The sequence below is a fragment of the Papilio polytes genome, unplaced genomic scaffold, assembly GCF_000836215.1.
Source record: "Papilio polytes unplaced genomic scaffold, Ppol_1.0 DF821956.1, whole genome shotgun sequence".
In the NCBI taxonomy this organism is placed as follows: Eukaryota; Metazoa; Arthropoda; class Insecta; order Lepidoptera; family Papilionidae; genus Papilio; species Papilio polytes.
In genome coordinates this window covers 1,860,800-1,878,538 of record NW_013527248.1, presented here as the reverse complement: position 1 = coordinate 1,878,538, position 17,739 = coordinate 1,860,800, and the positions used below count along the sequence as shown (strand labels likewise).

The 17,739-nt window shown below is 36.2% G+C and overlaps 1 protein-coding gene across 2 annotated transcripts; it reads left to right on the top strand.

The window, feature by feature from the left end:
* Positions 1-523: 523 nt before the first annotated feature.
* Positions 524-12,393, top strand: LOC106107641 (tyrosine-protein phosphatase non-receptor type 4). 2 transcript variants are annotated; one of them, XM_013288586.1, is made up of 15 exons: positions 524-1,131; positions 1,610-1,738; positions 3,244-3,457; positions 3,640-3,848; positions 4,254-4,406; positions 4,798-5,027; positions 5,608-5,742; positions 6,242-6,506; positions 6,936-7,041; positions 7,328-7,582; positions 7,891-8,007; positions 8,558-8,844; positions 9,664-9,793; positions 10,611-10,813; positions 11,202-12,393. In XM_013288586.1, exons 1-15 carry the CDS (start codon positions 982-984, stop codon positions 11,280-11,282), a joined length of 2,664 nt encoding a protein of 887 aa, XP_013144040.1. In that variant the 5' UTR covers positions 524-981; the 3' UTR covers positions 11,283-12,393. The 2 variants fall into 2 exon arrangements, with proteins under 2 accessions (XP_013144040.1, XP_013144039.1); XM_013288585.1 differs by having other exon boundaries at positions 9,661-9,793.
* Positions 12,394-17,739: the final 5,346 nt, after the last annotated feature.

Here is a 17,739-nt window from a genome sequence, read left to right as displayed (position 1 = left end):
CACAATATATTACATATTGATTTTTTACGAAATACAACAGCTAAAGGTGATACGTCGGAAAACGAGTTGGGTAATACTTTTTATTCAAACCTGGTGACGACATATGCCGCACTTCTAGTATTATATAGAGATTGCAAGATTTTTGTCATAATATACGACGACAGGATATTTCAATTGCAAAAATAAGTTTAAACCTTAATTTTAACTTAAATTCCCCGCCTTAATGGCGATTTGTTTGTCATAATATGACAGGTTTGGTAGAGTCGGTCCTGTCAAACGTCAATCGAATGAACATAAACGTTTCGTTTTACCTATTTTGACTTTGTTTAATTATTTGATAGTAAAGTGATGTTTTATTTTAAATACCTAAAATATGTTTGTGTTTTAAAAAATAACTAGTCGTGTAGTCGAGTATTTATTAGTAAGTTTTAATAGAAGCAATCAAACTAAAATAGACTTAAACCGGAACGTTTAGCAGCAGGAAGGATGAGTATGAAATGAAACCAATCAAAGTCAAACAAATTCAATATGGCGAAGATTCATAATAGCGAGTGTATAGAGTAATTTAATTAAAATATTTACTAACAAGCATGTGATAGTGAAATATAAATAGAGGAAAAACGAAAAAAATAATCCGTCATATAATATTGTTAGTAAATACAGTTGTCTCACGTTATTTATCTTAAGTATAATAAAAACAACGGATTTCATATCATCTGACAATAATAAAGAGCGACAAAATGCAAAAGGAGAAAAGTAATTACTGTATGGGGCCGCGCATTGCGTCATTAGCAGCCAGGAAAACCTCGCTGTGATGTTATGAGGACAATTGTTTTATGGCCAGGTCATATGAATCACAAGGTTAGAGGTTCATTAGCTAGGAGAATGCGTTCTGAGTAGTGTCGGCGAGCGCGCCGTTTCGATAACGGAGGAGTATTGTTGACTTGTCTGATAGGAATCCGGTAGTGAGTAATCGATGAAATGATCGAGAGTGTGTCGCGTCGCGCGTTCAGTAGTTCAAGTGGTACATACAACGTGCGCGCATCAGAACTGGCGCGAGAACGCAAGCTAAACATATTTAATGTCACCGTACAACTTTTGGACGAAACCCAGCAATCGTTTCAAATCGAGGTGAGTTTGAGAACACTGTCCTCTCATCCCCTGTACTTTAAACTAAGGATGCGGTAAATTATAATTATTGATGTACTAAACTGTTAGAAAGCTACAGGCTACTAATAAGTCGCGGAAGGATAAAATTACTTATTGTTTATGCATTTTTGTTTCCACCTGCACAGTTTCCAATTAACTTGATCAACACATTACATAAATACAACAAATAACATTGAAATTGAAATTAAATTTTGAAGTTACTAAATATTTAATATGTAATAATAATAATTTTAGAATTATTATTAAAGCATTTAACTTAAAAAGCTACCAAAACTCTCTAATCTTTTAAACTTTATTATTAAATAAGAATAGATGACATAGCACAGACTGGAAGAACTCATAGGCTACTTACTTTTTTTTTAAATCCCATGTAGACCAAAGCATGAGTTATAAAAACCATCTATAATAGGAGTACCTAATTTTGAATATCTTTTTTCAGAAAAAAGCAAAAGGCAGTGTACTACTAGAATTAGTTTTCCAACATTTGGAATTAGTTGAAAAAGATTACTTTGGACTGCAGTTTACGGAAAATGGATCTCCACCGAGTGCCACAAATAGTGAAATAACGGTAACTTACATATTACCTTTAAACTAGCTGTGCTGTTGATTTACTGCACCTTTCATAGTTCAAATATTAATGACTCTGTAAAATTATCTCATACAATTTTTGCGATTAACATTCTGCTTTATGTTTTTTAAATAACTTGTGGAGTGCACATCCTTAAATTGTGTTCTGCATGACTCATGAAGTTCATATACTGTAATATTTAAGAAAACTACAAAAAAGTATCACGTCAATAAGACACTAAATATTCAATCAAATGTCTTACAGATCAATACTGAAAGAACTCTTAAATATTTAGCAAATTACATTAAAATTTCGACATCCAACAGATTGTTAGCGGTGTGTATTAAGTTTTTGAGATTTGTTTCAGAACTTGGTCATAAGATTTATCACATTACTATAGATAATTGCATATTACTGACCCAATTGCCTGAGTAATTGATAAACAATTGATTTGTGTTTGTTTATTGTGTTAAATAATTGTTAGGAATAACAATTGAAAACATAAACAATGTAATTTGTCATACTGCATGCATGCATTATGCTTTTATTTATAACCATCTCATATAGTAAAAAATGAGTGAAGAAAATGAGCTGTTATTAGATGTTTTACTATCAATTTAACCAAAACAGGCTTGGCTGGAAGGCTCGCTTTTAGATGTGCTTGTATGTGAACCACTAAAATTGCTTAAATTTAAAAATTAACCATACAAATCATACTGTTACCACTGTCTGCATTAAAACTGAAAGAGGTCTGTCAAGAAAAAAGGTTAGGAACTTCCTGTCTATTTCAATAAAATTAAATTGCATTGCATTTTTATCAAACAATTAAATTTTTACTGACATATGACTCAACAATGCTACTAAGTTGTAAGAATGCATGTTTAATTGTCCTTTATTGCATTATCTTGATGATTCACACAATTTTTTTTTTTTGGTAAATCTGCATTTTTTTTAGTGTTTTATCTCAATTTAACTTTGTATTATATTTAATACTAATATTATAAATGCGAAAGTTTAGATGGATGGATGTTTGTTAGTTTGTAGCCAAAACGGCTGAATGGATTTCGATAAAATTTGGTATAGATGTAGAGAATAGTTTGGAAGAACACATAGGCTACTTAGTTTTGTTTATTTTATAACATGCGGATGGAGCCACTGACGCCTGCTAGTGTAAAATTAAAATATGATTATTCAGTAACTCGATTTAATATACTAGTGAGCTTTTTATTTCCCTGACAAATTTAATAATGTAAAAAGGTTTGTTATTTAAATTTACATATTAATTAATTTATTTAATAGGTTTTTTTATTATTAATCTTGCTGTGTGTTAATATCATTGAACAGAATACCTATATGTATATAGTTTTGTGGTTTTAATAATATTTTATTCATTCAAAATCCTTAGTTTTATTTTATTAGACTTTTTATCTTAATTTTTTGGATGTCTGAAACCAGCTGCGGTAAGAAAGTTCCTTAAACAATACTTTTGCTTTCTTTTTTTTCAGCGTTGGCTAGACAGTGGCAAATCAGTGAAGAAGCAAGTCGGTGTTAATGCACAGTTCTGGCTTGCTGTCCGATTCTATCCTCCGGAGCCGAGCCGTTTGTCCGAGGAATTTACCAGATATCTCCTTTGTCTACAAGTCCGGAAATTATTACTGGATGGTAGGATGACAGCGCCCAAAAATACAGCATTGCTACTAGCTTCATTTACTGTACAAGGTAATATTAAAAAAATACAAAAATATTATAACACAAAAATTGTTGTGAATGAATCTCAATGAAATTTGGCACATATTTAGAGGATAGACACATAGGGTAGAACACATATGTACTTGTTTTTTTTTAACCCTACGCTGATGGAATCGCGAGCTAGGAATAACACAGTATGTATGTAATTCCAGCTGAATTAGGCGATTATAATGCCAATGAGCACAACAACGGGTATCTATCTTCGTTTCGTTTGTTGAACCGTCAATGCGCGGAAGACGAGCGCCGGATACGGGAACTGCACAAGTTGCACCGTGGACAATCTCCCGCAGATGCTGAGGCTAACTTCCTAGAACATGCTAAGCGATTGGACTGCTATGGTGTGGAATCACATCCAGCTAAGGTATACACTAAATTCACTAGGTCAAGGTTTTGCACTGATACATTAAGGCGGCTTTTATGATTTTTCCACCCATCAAAGTGTTAAATGTACAGTTAGGGAATTTGGCGGTGCTGCCATTTTGAAACGATACGATAGTGATAGATTGTTAGTTTCTTTTTATTGTTATCTCTTCGTTTGCACCACTGACTGCTATATAGTTCATTTTGTTGCAATGTATAAGGCAATTTTATCTAAAGTGAAACACCGCGGATTTTCGCGACTGTATATCTTGTTTCAATTGATTATAAAAAGTATTTAAAAATAATAAAATCTATGACGGTTTTGTTAGTTTTCTTGCAAAAATATTAATCAAGAATATGGTTTTTTGTTTGTTCAAAATGTAATAAATAATAATGTAATTTTCAGGATTACAATGGAAAGGACATATTTATTGGCGTGACGTCAATCGGTATCGTCGTGTTCCAGAACACGATACGCGTCAACACGTTCTCTTGGAGCAAGATTGTTAAGATCTCATTCAAGAAGAAACAGTTCTTCATACAACTTAAACGGGAACCCGTAAGTTTTTATTACTTCCTTTAATGTCATTACTTCATGAGCTACAAAGGTAGACAGAGTAACTGCATTTCTGCATAGAGACTCGAAATATATGAACGTAATGTATGACATATGTAAAGACTAACTTTTCCCCAAGGAATTAATAAAATAAAAGTGGGTATCTTATGTATTCTACGAGACTGTCCTCTACATCTATACAAAATTTTATGTAATCCGTTTAACCGTTTAGGTAACAATCGGTATATGTTAATCAAAATAAAGCAAAAAAGACATAAAAAGAGTACGGACAAGAGTTTGTACATGTTGAATTAAAATAAAAAAAATAACTTTAACAAACATCCATTCATCTAAATTTTCGCATTTATAATATTAGTATAATTTTGCACACCAGTCGGAGTCTTACGACACGGTGTTAGGGTTCAACATGCAGTCGAGTCGCGCCGCGAAGGCGCTGTGGCGCTGCAGCGTGGAGCGGCACGGCTTCTTCCGCCTGCGCGCGCCGCGCCGCCGCCCGCTGCTGGCCGCGCTGGCCCGCGCCGCGCCCGCGCCGCCGCGCCGCACCGAGGCGCAGGCGCTGGAGGACGCGCGCCGCTCGCGCTCCACCAATAGGAGCTTTGTCAGGTAAATACACTTATAATCACGTGAAGTTAAAGATTATTCCTAACCGTCACCGGCCTTGTCCACATGTCGAGACATGAGAATAAAAAGTTTCATCCGTCCCACCTTTTGCGACGAGGGGACGGACGGTTGGTACGTATTTATTTCTTAACGTTTTCATCTGTCTCCTTATTACTGATAGTTGGACTAAAAGGTGGTGCGGATGAAACTTTTTATTCTCACGTGGGGACAGAGCGGGGTGACGGTTGGGAATTATCCGATTTTAAGTCCCTTTCCCTTTCCATCCTTTTTAAGAAGGGATGAGAAAGAAAAGTGGTTGAAGTTTTGGCGCTGGAGGAGACGCACAGGAAGGAGACACATCCTCACTCACTCACTATATGTCCCAGTTTTTTTTTTTATTTATAGAGAAAAAATAAGTGTACCAAGAAAATTCCTTTTATGTAATATTTTTACTATAAAGTTTCTCTATTATGGGAATATATCTCAAGTATTGCGCGGTGCCTTTGACTGATTCGTCAAGATATTTGAAACGACCTACTCTAATCAGTTAATGTTACATTTCTTATAAAAATGCGATATATAGGGGCAGTAGTTCCCGTACCCGGGAGCGTTCTGGCGGCGCGTGCGGGCCGTCCCCCGCGGCGGGCCCCCGCGGCGCGCGCGTCGCACACCACGAGCCCCCGCCCAAGCCCGCCTGGGGCGACTCGCCGGATGAACAGTGAGTCTTAACACCTCCTAACACGGTCTTATATTCATTGACAATAGAATTTTATATGTACAATCGCGGCAATCCGCGGTGTTATACTTCCAGAATTGCAATGTTCCTTGCAACTAGAAACACTCCGTCTCTTTTAAATGCAGTGGTAGTGAATTTTGCAAATGACAGGATAATATAAATCATTTAATAAATAAGACCACTGACTTACATTTAAAATTTCTTCCTATTAGTTGTACCGCTTCTTCAAACGAAGTAATAGCTGTGCATAAACGTACAAAAATGAATAGTGCTAATAGGGAACACCGCCAAATTCCCCGGCTGTACCAGTTGGAAACATTGTTTTTTTTTTTTTTAAATCGCAATTTGATCTTTTTTAGTAAAACATTGTAAATGGTAGTTTCACTTCTACATGATTACTTTTGAGAACTGGACTGGCATTCTGTAAACACTAGCTTGCCTCCAACTGGCCTAGTATAAACCATGCATGTCGTATTTCCAGAAGCGGTGGTGACATACTAGAGAGCGTGTTACGTGTCCCCTTATCATACGCGGACGAGTCAGAGTCTTCGTGCGGGGGCGGCGAGGGGGAGGGGGAGGGCGAGGGGGAGGCTGAGGACGGGGACGCGGAGGGCGCAGTGTGCGTGCGGCTGGCGGCGGGGGCGGACGGCCGCTTCGGGTTCAACGTGCGCGGGGGAGGGGGCGCCCCCGTGCTCGTGTCTAGAGTCGCCCCCCGCACTAGGGCTATGCTGCAAGAAGGTGATCAGGTAAACTTTGAACTAGTTGACCGACTTCCTGAAAGGAGGTACTCAATTAGTCTGTTTTTGTCTTCAAGTGTACTTGACACGCGAGTTGCTAGCAATTAAGGTGTTAATACACTTGTTATGAAATAGGTCGATGGCTCTCACGTAAACTATCGTAAACCACAGATTTTAAAATTCTTCCCTTGAATGTATCCTTAAATTAACTTAGTAAATATTAATTTCTATGTACATTTGAAAGTATCTAGAAGGAATTGTAGATTTTGTTTATCTATCGAATATTTGATGCGTCGTATTTAATCGTATTAATTATTAATGTTTTGTCTGCATAATTTTCGTTTTACACATGTAACAGTTTACATAGGAGCCCTTTTCGCTTATTTCTCTTATTAGATTTTCTCTTTTGAATTTAATTTGGCTTATGCTGTATTCCAGGTGATGTCAATAAACGACAAAGACGTCGACGAGATGACGCACGACGAAGTTGTACAGATGATAAGAAATACCAAAGGAGTATTGACATTGATTGTTAAACCTAATGGTGAGTTACCTTTTAACTATTTACTAAATATGCCTTTTATAATAACCGTTATATTCTTGTAATTTATTAATACGTATTTATTTCATAAAACATCCATCTAAACTTGCATTTATATTAACTAGCTTTCGCCTATGACTCCGACCTGGAATTAACAGACTATTCTCTACGTCTATGCTAAATTTACAAAGATCCATTCACAGTTTAGGCTACAAACTAACAAACATCCATCCATCTAAACTTTCGCATTTATAATAGTAAGATAATATGATATTTTGATTTTTTACAGCGGTGTATTCAGCGGATGAAACTCTAGGTAGTGAAGAGCCAGAGGCATGTTTTGTGCCGCTGGGGGGCGTTGGGGGCGGCATAGGGGGAGGAGGGCGGGGGGTGGAGCAGTCCCTGCTGCTGCTGGGCGACGGACTTGCATCAGGCGCTGCGCTACGCCAGTACGAGGCACTGGCACGACGACTGGAATACCCCGCAACCGCCGCCAAGAGACAGTGCAACCTCGCTAAGAATAGATACAGGGATATTGCGCCTTGTGAGTGGATTTTTTATTGAAAAGATTTTTTAAATACAGAAAACCTTTTTTTTGTATTGGAGAAATAGTGAACACTAAGCTTTTAAGCGAAATCTGATGTCAAAATTTAATGCAATTTGAAATATGTTTGGCCTTATAATTAAAAACGCTGTTTACGCTATTTTAATGTCGTTTCAATATTCAGCCGTTAGTAATATATTTCTTAGTAATGACAACATACCAAAGAAACAATAAATATTGCAATTATGGTTTTGAAATATTTACTTTATATAATTTTGTTCACTAATATAGTTCAATATTATTCGCAGATGATTCTACGCGTGTAATACTTAAGAACGGACAGACGGGAGATTACATTAATGCTTCGTATATTAATATGGAAATACCAAACTCGGATAATGTTCTCACTTACATCGCTACACAAGGTAAAAATATATTTATAATAATTTTATATTCCATTTTAGCCCATTGTTCGTTAGGGTTAAGATTTTCTCGTTTAGACGATTTGAGGAAGTTGCCGGTGACCGCTAGTTGACCATACATAAACGATTTATACAGAAAAATCTTAATAAATGCGAGAGTTGAAATGTATGGATGTATGTTAGTTTGTAGACCAAACTGTTTTATGAATTATGATGAAATTTAGCATAGATATGTAGGATAGAGGATAGAACACATTGGTTATTTTTTAACCCGAAAATATTTCCGGTTCCCTTGAGATATGTTCATTCTGGATTTTATATATTTACTCGATAACATTTGAAATTAGGCACAGATATAAAACAAACACTGAAGTAACAAATGGGAAACGGTTCATATCTGAAAGATGTTAGAATCCCGAAGGATAAATAGTTTTTTTTATAGCTGTTAATGTTTAATTTGTACCATAAAAATGTCAGGTTCCAGTGGGATATGTTGTTTTTTTCATAGGCGTAGTTTCGGGCAACAGCTAATAAATGTTTGGTACCCTTTCAGGTCCTTTAGCATCGACTGTTGGCGACTTCTGGCAGATGGTGTGGGAGAGCGAGAGCAGCGTGGTGGTGATGCTGACCGTGGTGGCGGAGCGCGGCCGCGCCAAGTGCCACCAGTACTGGCCGCCCCCCGCAACGCCCGCCGCCCCGCCCACCGCCCCGCCCCCTACCTCGCCATCCGCCCCGCCCTCCACCCCTATCCCCTCCCCGCTTGTCACCCACCGCCTTACAGTGCGTACGCGCAGTGAACAACATATGGGACATTATATCAGGAGGGAAATCACTATAGAGGTAACTATATGAAAATGCCAATAGCCTAAAACCGCGCACACATCTTTTACTATCGCACAACTGTTTAGTCTCTCTTTGGTTCCTATGAGGTTATATGCGCACACAACTCGAATTTTACTTGTGCAACTAAACAGTACAATTGGCTTAAGTAATCGACAATCACGCACTAGTTTTGCGATTGTTTAGTCAAAGGTTTGCGCTCTAATGGTTTGGGGTACGGGCTACTGATATTACGGTCGTGAGTTCGAATTCTGGCATTCGACTATTGTAACTCATATCACAACATAAGCTTTTCATTTTTCTATCATATAATATACTAGTTGTTACCCGCGACTTCGTCCGCGCGGTTTTAAAGATATACAACGTATTCTTCGGGAACCAGACTTTTCGAGGATGAATCTTATCTCATGTGTTACTTGTATACTTTGTTTTATATATGTCAAAATTATCCAGCAAACATGAAAGAAAAACAAAAATTAATATATCCCACGGGAACTAGAATTATTTCCGGGATTATTCTGTTTGTTCTTGTAGACTATACACCTATACCAAATTTCATCATCATCATCATCATCATCTCCCCTGCCTTATCCTACTCCCGTAGGGTCGGCGCCACCGGGTTTTCGTCCTCCAAAGCACTCTATCATCCGTCATCTCAGCCATCACTCCCTTCTTGATCATGTCACCTTTCACGCAATCCATCCATCTCTTTCTAGCCTTATACCAAATTTCACCGACATCTAAACTATTGCATTTATAGTATTAAGAAGATTAACAGAGTGAGACAGTATACGTGTGTTGTATGTTGTGTGTGAGGAGTGCGAGGGCGGGAGCCGCGCCGTGACGCAGCTGCAGTACACGGCGTGGCCCGACCACGGCGTGCCGGAGGACGCCGCCGCCTTCCTCGCCTTCACGCAGCTCTGCGCGCAGCTGCGCAACAGGCACGCCGGTAAATACACACTAGCTTTCGCCCGCGACTGCGTCCTATGTTCTTCCAGACTATCCTCTACATCTGTACCGAATTTCATCGAAATCCGTTCTGCCGATTAGGCTCCAAACTCTAACATACATCCATCTATCTAAACTTTCGCATTTATAATATTAGTATGATTACATACTTAAAAATAAAAAAAAATTGTTACACTATCGCTAACATCACGTTAGTGTCTTGGGCTCAAAGTAACCACTTGTAATCTACAGCTCCTGGGTTCTAATGTACAGTCATAGAAATCTGCGGTGTTATAGAATATTGCCTTGTTTAATGCAAAGAGACCAATCCGCGTCTTTCTAGAAACAACTAATTAAATAGTGAATGCAAACGAAGGTATAATAAAACAAAACTAACCTTGTATCACTAACCGATTTATTTTCATGTAGACATATTTAAAATCTTGTGTTCAAACGATTCCAGTTTCCTCAAGTACATGTTTTTACTTGATGCTCTTACGATGGAAGAAAATAGTGATATAATCTGCACATATTAATTAAATTCCAAAATATGTGTTAGTCAACCTGCAGTGCAGCAAGGTTGACTATGAGCTAGTCACTAACTTAGGGTAGGTTCCGAGCCCCTTAGTAGACTGGTGATGAAAAAATGATGAATCTCATTGTTACTGTTCCAGTGGTTGTCCTGTCCTTACAACATAATGTGTGAGACGGAAGAGCGGGACTTCCTATCACAAACACCTATTGGTTACTTAAAAGTCCCTACATCTGAATAATTTGTAAAATCTATTGTTACACCAATAAATCAATTTAATTTTCAGTGGTACCGAGTTCCGATGAGACGTGGTCGGAGCGCGTGCTGGCGCCGCCGCTGATCGTACACTGTTCCGCTGGCGTGGGGCGCACTGGCGCGCTCATCCTGGCGGAGACGGCGCTGCAGCTGCTGGCCACGCAGCAGCCACTCTACCCGCTGGACCTGGTGCGCGCCATGAGGGCGCAGCGCCCAATGTGCATACAGAATGCTGTGAGTACTGTCACTGTCTCGCTCGCACCGCACCACCTCTAGCTACAGCTGTCTCTGTTGCTCCTCTACTCGCTCGACGTCGTGAGCGACATACATATATCTATCTCTCTCACTCAAGAAATGTAGATGTCTATCTCTTTCTCCCATTCCGCTTTCGATTACTATCACAATTGCTTCTTCTCTATGTTGTCCTAAACTGTTGTATGGATTTCGATAAAATTAACCATAAATAAAAGGATTGTGAAAGATGACATAGACTACTAACTTTTTTTAAAACTACTGATTTGTAATTCCACGCGAACGGAGTTGCGGGCGAAAGCTAGTCTATGAAAACAATCTTTTGTAAGAATATGCTGGAATCGAATTAAAAATAAACATTTTTCCACAGAGTCAATATAAATTCGTGTGTGAGAGTATTCTCGCCGCGTACGCGCAAGGACTCGCCAAACCCGAAGAGCCGACCAACTGATGCTTGTTGCCGCAGGTGTGCTGCAACTTTAATATAATGTGGTGTTCATAGTTTTAGTGATAATTATATATCTGCATCCCTTTTACTATCTTTGACGAAGTGACGTCACAGGATTCGAATTTAGAATGTACGTGCAGAATTTATTGTGAATCAAATTGAGCTTTATGATATTGAGTTAAGGTTTAATTTCAATTAGCATGTTTGTATCAAAAGTAAAAGGAAAATTAAACCTTATGACTATGGATAAGAGCTCAATTTTGTTTGCAATAAAATTATAGTTTTGGTCAAAGATGGGATTAATGTAACTGCAGTGATTTTAAAGTTCATTTTTGTATGTATTTGTATGGATTATTTTTTACCTTGCCAGTCAATCTCAAGTAGTTAAGATTATGTATGGAGTTTTAGTGTTGGGGTTTAACATATCTTGTTAATATATTTCAATGGAAATGGGACTTTGTTTCTTTTGTTTTATACATATTTTAAACGCTCGATATAAAACAAAAATATTTAGTTTCAATTTTCTCACTAATTTGTGTACCAATTAAAATGTACTTTCTCGCTCTCTCGTATACGTTTGTCTCTTTCTAGTAACGAATGTGCTAACTTCGTACTTCTACAATCGTTAAATTGTCTCTGTGTTTAGAAAAATCTACAGTAAGGGTCTCCCTTAGTGACCAATTAATGATTAGACAGCAGGCAACGATTTGTGAGTGAATTTAGATAGAAACAATGTAATGATTTTAATATACAGTAATAGTATAGCATAAGTAACTTCGATCAAGAAATTTGCCATAAGTTAAGTTTAATTAAGGATGTGTGAATATAACTTAAGTGTAACTTAACGCAGTAGTTTTTTTATGTTGTTCGCATCTTGAACTTGTATCTAAATACCTGTAGATTATCATACTTATCTCTTCGAAAACATAAAAACTTGTTTTTCTTAAAAGAATTTAGGTAATGGAAACCCACGGTTATTTTTTCAATATTTTGTTGAGTTTATTTCGTTAAATCTATAACTCATTTAGTTTTTGGAAATCTTAGATAATGTTTGTAAAATATCTTAATTTTCTCTTTTCGAAATGTTTTTTCTTTGTTAATATTTTGTTTGAAATCCGGGTATTTTTTTACTATTTTTCAATACGATCGAGTATTTTTTTTAAAAATGTTGGAAACTATCTCAATGATTTTAATTAAAAAATGTTCTTAATTTTTGTATTAACTCAGAATTAAACATTCTTCCGTTGTTTCCGACATTTTTTTAAAATATATAAAAGTTTTTTTTTTTTCAAAAACCGCAATATAACAAAACACATATCAATTGTTAAAAACTAGTTCTCGTAAGGTATTTATTTTCTATGCTGTTTTAATTTATTGCTAGTTTTAGTGTTTTGTAAACGTTTATTCTGTGATTCATCACCAGTTTACTAGACCTAGGGGGAGGTTTGCCTTTCGACGACGAATTTAATAAAAATAACTAATATAATTTTTCTGTATTTTTGTATGGATTTTTTGTTCGACTACCCGCAGTGTTGCGGATTTTTAACTTGTATTTATTTAAATAATAAAACACCTTTGTATAAACTGTTTATTTACTTTTCCCCTTCACACAATAACTAAACTAAGTGAACTGTAAAATCGATTTATTATTTATGTGATGACGTCACTAATTAAGCGCTAGGCTGATAGTGCCTCGCTCACACTCACGACTCAAGAAAGGGACAATCTTACTAATTTAAATTAGCTTTCGCCCGCGACTCGATATAAATAATAGTAGGCTACATGTCCTAGACTCCTTTCTAAACTTCTATCTAAACTTTTGCATTTATAATAATAAGATGGGAATGTTAGAGTTTGCTAGCTAAATGGATATTGAAAGGCATAAATGTATGACAGTCTCGAACACAGGTTACTTTTTTTTTTAAATTGACGCGAACAAAAGCTTATGAAAATTATGACGTCATCATAAAAATACGTACAAATGTGTATGGGTCGTTATGCGATTTCTTAAATCGGTTGTACTCTTCTAACGTTTCAATCCGCTGTTTATTGTTACAAACTGTTTGAATTGGCGAGTGTTCGGTCGTTGTAGACGAAGTTTATTAGCCATCTCGCGGTTTCATCGCTGCGCCATGCTGTCGCCGCCTTTCATCTGACAAAATTAGTATCGTATCGTGGTAATTGTTACCACGACTTCGATCACAAAGGAATATAAAATTCTATAATGCCAATTAGTCTTTTACTCGATAAAGCAATCTATTCTATCTGAAATGGTCTGGGGACGCGGCATTGCTATCCGAGTGGAAAAATTAACTATCCTGTGCTCAAAAAAGCTTTTCTATCGAAGCGAAAACGTCATTTGTTTACACACTAGACAATTCGCACAATTTGTCTATTTTCTTTTAGACTTGATTATTTCTTTGTATATGTAACACAAGAAAAAAAATAAACCTGTCCCACCCTAGTTAAACAAAAATTGTAAAATACATAAAAAACTACTTCAAATAGGTAATACCAATTTTTTGTTAGTTGCTCCGCCTCCAAACCAATTTAGATCATCTTCTTTCAAGGCCTATTAACTCGTGTACCAAAGAAGTCAACTTGACTGCTAAAAAAATAGCTAAAACTAAAGTTATAAATAAAAAAACGCTCCACATCAACTTATCTCTAATGGTATACATGCGAATGTTTAGGTGGATGGATGGATGTTTGGTAGAGTTTGTAGCCTTAACTGCTGAACGGATCTTGGTGAAATTTGGCATACATGTAAAGGATAGTATGGAAGAACAAATCTAACTAATATTATAAATGCGAAAGTTTAGATGGATGGATGGATGGATGTTTGTTAGAGTTTGTAGCCTAAACGGCTGAAGGGATCTCGATGAAATTTGGCATAGATGTAGAGGATAGTCTGGAAGAACACATAGGCTAGGCTACTCACTTTTGATTTTTTTTTATTTCCGCGCGGACGGAGTCGCGGGCGAAAGCTAGTAGACTATAATTTTGTTCTTTAACTTCCACGCGGATGAACTCGCGGGCGAAAGTTAGTGTAATATAAAATCGGTTCAGATTTCCAACGTAATGCCACGTTAGAGAAAACTATCTTAAGTTGGGAAAAAACCAAGATGTTTATCAGATTATCGTAAAAGTAATTTATGTTAAGGTTTTTTTATCTTATCCACAATTAACTACTGATTGTTAATTTAATCAGCATATGTCACCCTGACTGGCAAGTTACGTTTCATTAAGGAGGCCTTTATTGGCATGTTTTTTGGGCCCGCACTAATTATCGAAGTTGTGAGTCAATAATTTTTTGTACATTTTATTTGTATAATTTTGCCTGTACAAAAGATCGTGATTAAAATTAAAAAAAACCTATTAGGTGTCACAAAAAACTTCTTATAACAATGAAAGAAACCATAGATATATTCAATATAATATAATTATTCTTTTCTGCTGGATAATTCAATATCAGAAATATTTTAATAAAAGACGTCGCCATAGCAACGAAAGAATGTGCCACCACCTGGCTTTTTCGTTTTCGAGTAAAATTCTCTTTCAAGACGAAATATATTGCTTATTTAATAACAATTCATAATTATTAATTACTAGTAATAATTTATCCTCTAGACCTGCTTTCCTTTATGAATAACCAACTTTCGCCCGCGACTTCTTCCGCGTGGTATTAAAAAGTAAGTAGCCTATGTGTTCTTCCAGGCTATCCTCTACACCTGTGCTAAATTTCATGGAGATCCGTTTAGCAGTTTAGGCTACGAACTCTGACAAACATCCATCCATCCATCCATCCATCTCAACTTTCGTATTTATATTAGTATGATTAGTAAGAAGATGTTCTACTAACCTCGCCTCGCGTTTCTCTGTTTCAGTACGGTCAGTTAATGTGTGACGTCATAATGCAGACGGCAAAGTAGTGCAAGAGTATCCTATCTCTCGTAGACGCTTGCTATTTGGAATTTACACGACCTTGTTAATAGTGCTTGTTTTATTAATTTTCAAGTCGAGTGGAACTCTCAAACATACCAAATACAATAACCTTGATCCTTGTGTGTCAAAGCCATAATTGATTTTATAACGTGAGTTGTCACTGAAGTATGTATTGAAATTATATTGCTATCTCTCTTTTATATAGGGAGTGAGTGAGATGGCACTCTGTTTCGATCTAACAAGTTTGGTAAATAAATGTCGACAAATCCGTGATTGTACGCCGCTGCTGTACTGCTCTACTTGTACTACTTGTACTGCTCTAAAGATTTATTATTAGTTGTTACATATTTCTTGCAGTTAAAGTTTCTTTAAAAGTACAAAAATCATTTATGGTGAACCAGCAGGTATTAGACAATTTTTATAGTCTACTAGTTAAATTTTCTAAATCCATCGTATACTTTCTGTTAACATGGAAACAAACATTTAACAACAATACGCTTATCTATAAAAATCTGCCAATTTAATTGACAATTCGTTTTCTGTCCGTCACCTCCGATCAAAGCAAGCTTCACCGTGGATTTACACGGCCGAAAATTATTCTTGGCCTGTCCCACCACTGGCTCATAGAGGCTCTGAGATCTTGAAAGTGTAATTGTCAGATAAGGTAAAAAAATCCGATATTTCCATCAAATTACACGTTGGATTGTTGTCAGATAATTTACAATTTGGTGGGACAGGCTCTAAATGTAACACTTGCAGTGGGAACTTACGGTTTAAACGTCGCACGCACTTCAAGTAATGATACGCTAGATAAAATTCTTAACGGTTTACTGGAAGCCAATTATGGTCTTTCCAACAAATATAAATGTCGTCGCCGTAAAAAACTCGTAAAGAATGTTTCATTATCCATTAGATATATAAAAGAAAAGTAATAGAGAAGACAAGAACCGGTTCCAATTTATATTAATAGGTTTTAGTAACACTTTTTTATGTATGACTAGCTATTACCATGCGGCTTCATCCGCATGTAATTATGAAAATTTTATTTTATTGTTTACATTTGTCAAATTACCAATAGCAAATGTCAAAATGACATGACATGACAAACCATAGCAATCTTGTTTTCTTGATGTTAGCAGCAACTTATGGTCTCTTTCCCACATTAGGGTTTTATCCAAAATATTTACCCCCTAACTTTGGTGTGAAAGTAAATAACCTAAAGCGTGACGTAAGTGTAGGGCTTTTTTAAAAAAGAGTATTATTCAAAAAAATATGCTGTAATTGCTGACATCTTAGGCAACAAAGAAGTGTGTGTTTACGCTTTATTATAATAGTATAGAAAAAACCTCATCAATGCCATATTAAAGGCTAGCCTTATCCAATAAATCTTTCATTGTAACGTCGAAATTAAGAGGCACAATAAACATGTACAAGGCCATTGTGGTGTGTTTTTATTTACTTGTATGAAAATTGTTATATAAAGTGAAGTGATTCTGAAAAATAAGAGTAGATAATATTATTATAATTACTAGCTTTCGCCCGCGACTCCGTCCGCGTGGAATTAAAAAACAAAAGCAAGTTGCCTATGTGTTCTTCCAGCCTATCCTCTACATCTATGCCAAATTTCATCGAAATCCGTTCAGCCGTTTACGCTACAAACTCTAACAAACATCCATCCATCCACCTACGAGTAAACTTTCGAATTTATGATATTAGTAAGAAATAAAATGTGATAAAGTGTGTTTTAACTGAAATCTACGACTTTTAGTGCAAAATGTGTAGTTTGGAGAACAAAATTGCAAGATAGCGATTTAACAAAATGGAGTACAACTAATGCAGAAAGCACAAAGGTATGTAAAAACATGCATTTCCATAGATTTCTTAAAAACAAATAGTGATATACAATTTTGTGAACACTCTTGGATAAACAATGTTCTTTAAAGTTGTCGCAGCAGTAAATGTCCACGGTAACAAACACGATATTAACATCTTTCTAATTTTTATTTAAATAAAAAAACAATGAATGAACCGTCTTCCATTTTAAGTCTGTTTCACCGACAGCAATATCTTGTTCAGTACAATATAAATATTATTACATTTCAAGTATCCGATACCTTTTACGCAAATTAAACTTCTCTCGCGGGTTCCGCGCGATCTGAATTAACTTAGACAACTGTAAACAAAAATCCCTCATTCTATTATAGAACACCACTACTATGATTTTTTGCATTATTTTATCTTTTCACGTTCTAATTAAAGGTATTACTTAATTTTAACCGTTAGGCTCTATCTGGCATTTTTTTAATCTTCAAAAAAAGGCTATAGTCGAAGCCGAGTCGAAATATATGGCGAATCGGCTCATATCAATCAGTTTATATTTTTCAATAGAGAAAGAATTATAAATAATATAAGTAAATCAAAATATTAGTGATCAATCCAATTCCAAATTATCCAAACTCGAACATTCGTGTTTACTTCTAGTTATAAGTTCGTGCGAGTTACAATAGTAGGGGAT

Excerpts from the sequence above, each read along its gene's own strand:
- LOC106107641 (XM_013288585.1), top strand. The coding sequence starts at position 982 with ATGATCGAGAGTGTGTCGCGTCGCGCGTTCAGTAGTTCAAGTGGTACA. Across the intron at positions 5,743-6,241 it reads GGCGACTCGCCGGATGAACA|AAGCGGTGGTGACATACTAG; the intron begins GTGAGTCTTAAC and ends TCGTATTTCCAG. Across the intron at positions 8,845-9,660 it reads GGAGGGAAATCACTATAGAG|GAGTGCGAGGGCGGGAGCCG; the intron begins GTAACTATATGA and ends GTTGTGTGTGAG.